Source organism: Eupeodes corollae, chromosome 1, assembly GCF_945859685.1.
Source record: "Eupeodes corollae chromosome 1, idEupCoro1.1, whole genome shotgun sequence".
Taxonomy (NCBI): Eukaryota; Metazoa; Arthropoda; class Insecta; order Diptera; family Syrphidae; genus Eupeodes; species Eupeodes corollae.
The window spans coordinates 200,150,861-200,153,188 of record NC_079147.1 but is presented as its reverse complement, the minus strand read 5'-3'; the positions used below and the strand labels follow the sequence as shown (position 1 = coordinate 200,153,188).

The 2,328-nt window shown below is 28.0% G+C and overlaps 1 protein-coding gene across 1 annotated transcript; it reads right to left on the bottom strand.

Moving 5' to 3' along the window:
• Positions 1 to 1,129: 1,129 nt before the first annotated feature.
• Positions 1,130 to 1,899, bottom strand: LOC129941190 (uncharacterized). Its single transcript, XM_056049762.1, has 3 exons — positions 1,742 to 1,899; positions 1,504 to 1,683; positions 1,130 to 1,445 (listed from the first exon to the last, which is right to left on the bottom strand). Exons 1-3 carry the CDS (start codon positions 1,797 to 1,799, stop codon positions 1,231 to 1,233), a joined length of 453 nt encoding a protein of 150 aa, XP_055905737.1. The 5' UTR covers positions 1,800 to 1,899; the 3' UTR covers positions 1,130 to 1,230.
• Positions 1,900 to 2,328: the final 429 nt, after the last annotated feature.

Sequence of the window (2,328 nt, the reverse complement as noted above, 5' to 3'; positions counted from 1 at the left end):
CTTCGTTGCTGCATTCCATCTTGTGGTGATAGGATAGTAGCAGGGTTTGTTGTTGTTTTTGTTATGCGGAGACATGCGGAGATAGTGTGTGTCTTGTTTGCTTGGTAGTACAAGTATATATGGGGGGACAAATTATGCAGTATAAGACACTTAAGGGAATCCGTCGTCATCGTCATGGTCGTCGTCGTTGGTCGGAAAGAGTATGATTTAGTGCATGATATTTGGACCCAAAACGTCTCAACATATAAATTGGCCATGATTCTATGGAATTTTATATAAAAATAATGCAGATAAACAAGTTAGATATATTTTGAATAATATATAGAGGAGTGTAGATATCATGAAGTATCCACCCAGATCTGATGAGTGTATAATGTGTATAGCAATAGAAAATTTTATGAGCTTAGAATCACCTTTATTTTAATCTTTTCTTCGATCGATTTTTTTAAGTTGTGATTCAAACTGTTTATTGTTAAAATGTCGATAAGATAATAATATAAAAGGTTATTTGCTTCATGTTTTATGATATGACATATTCGTAGAAAACACTTAAGTCGAGGTTCTTTAATCTCTCTGTCTCTGATTTCACAAATGTTAATTGATTTCATTTCAAGCATATTATTGGTAAACACTCAAAGAGATAAACACTTCTCAAGAGTTCTGACATTTTAAATAGTTTATATTTCAATAGTGATCAATAATTATTAGGTTAATGATTACATTTCTTGAAATCTTATCTGAAAATGTTCTGAGTTAAGTAAAAAATCTTTTTTTAAACTTATTTACTTGTTGATTTAATAGTTGTAACGTGCATACAATTTTGTATGCAATTGTATTGTGCAATCTTTAACGAATTTATTTGAAGACTGTATTCATATGTTCCACGTGCACTTTAGAAATAATACTTTAATCTTTTAAAACCCATGCGTTATATCTTCTTCGAGTTCTTTTCACTATCTTTTATTCTAAATAAAAGGATGGATATGATAGTCGATTGATGAATTCTTTCAATTGAAATCAATGGAATGTTTCTTTCAAAAAAGATTAAATTCTTTCATTATCTCCGTCATGTATGTATCTTTCGTCATTTTAAAATCTACAAAAAGTCTCAATTTTGATTCATTTAAACTTCTTGTTTGTTCTTATTACACGATTTTTATTTAGAAAAAAATTATAAATAGGTACACATTTTAAAAATCGAAACAGATCTTAGTTTCAACAGTTTTTTGTTTACAAATTCAAAGCTTTGTACAGGGTCACTACAATAATTGAAGCAATCACAGTTAAACTACTTGAAGAGAATGTACCTGCAGGATTGCAAAGCTTAGCACTGCATTGAATACATTTTTGTTTTTGTAAAGCAGGATTTCTGGGATAAAGTTCGCAAACTGGGGTGCGATCAAAAGCACATCCTTTGTAAGTTATATTACTGTACGATGATTGCCCTAAAAATAAATAAATCATATTGTAGTTCAAACATTTAATAAAAAAAGATTTACTTACTTGTTGTATAATTTAAGAATACGCACTTGAAATTTGATGAAGTTACATTAGTCAAATTTTGATTGAAATGCTGCGTTAAATATCTGTTTGTTTGATTGGAATTGTTTGAGTTGCAAGTTATTTTCCCTGGTGATTTACAGCCTTGCATTGAATCACAACTGTAGCATTCCAATGAATTAGCTAAAAATAAATTATCACACACTTGAACTCAATTAAAAATAAAACAAAAATAAAAAACCTAGTTGGATGTAAAAGAATCCCAATAGGACAAGACCTCCGAAGAATTTCACAAACATTTTAGATCAAGTTTTAATTTCTTAGAGCAAAACTACACAATTTCCAATTCCGAAGCTAATGGAACGAATGTTTCATTTAAAATAAAAGCAAAAAACAAACGAAGCAGAAATTTTATACAATGTATACGATAAAGATAAGTTAAGATAAGGTTTTGAGTAGGTATTTAGTCGGTGATAGAAACAGCTTTTAATGGTATAAATATATTGATGGTTTACTCAAGGCCGTAGTTAAGAAACAACGTTTTAAATGAAATCAAATTTTGAAATAAAATAGCACTCATACGCCAAAGTGTAATCTTCTTAATTTAATTTTTTTTAAATACATTTGTAATTGTAATTGTAATTGTAATTGTAATTGTAATTGTAATTGTAATTGTAATTGTAATTGTAATTGTAATTGTAATTGTAATTGTAATTGTAATTGTAATTGTAATTGTAATTGTAATTGTAATTGTAATTGTAATTGTAATTGTAATTGTAATTGTAATTGTAATTGTAATTGTAATTGTAATTGTAATTGTAATTGTAA

Bases quoted from the DNA above. Each gene is read 5' to 3' on its own strand.
- LOC129941190 (XM_056049762.1), bottom strand. From the start codon at position 1,799: ATGTTTGTGAAATTCTTCGGAGGTCTTGTCCTATTGGGATTCTTTTAC. The intron at 1,684-1,741 runs GTTTTTTATTTT...ATTTATTTTTAG, and splicing joins ATTCTTTTACATCCAACTAG to CTAATTCATTGGAATGCTAC. The intron at 1,446-1,503 runs GTAAGTAAATCT...ATTTATTTTTAG, and splicing joins ATTCTTAAATTATACAACAA to GGCAATCATCGTACAGTAAT.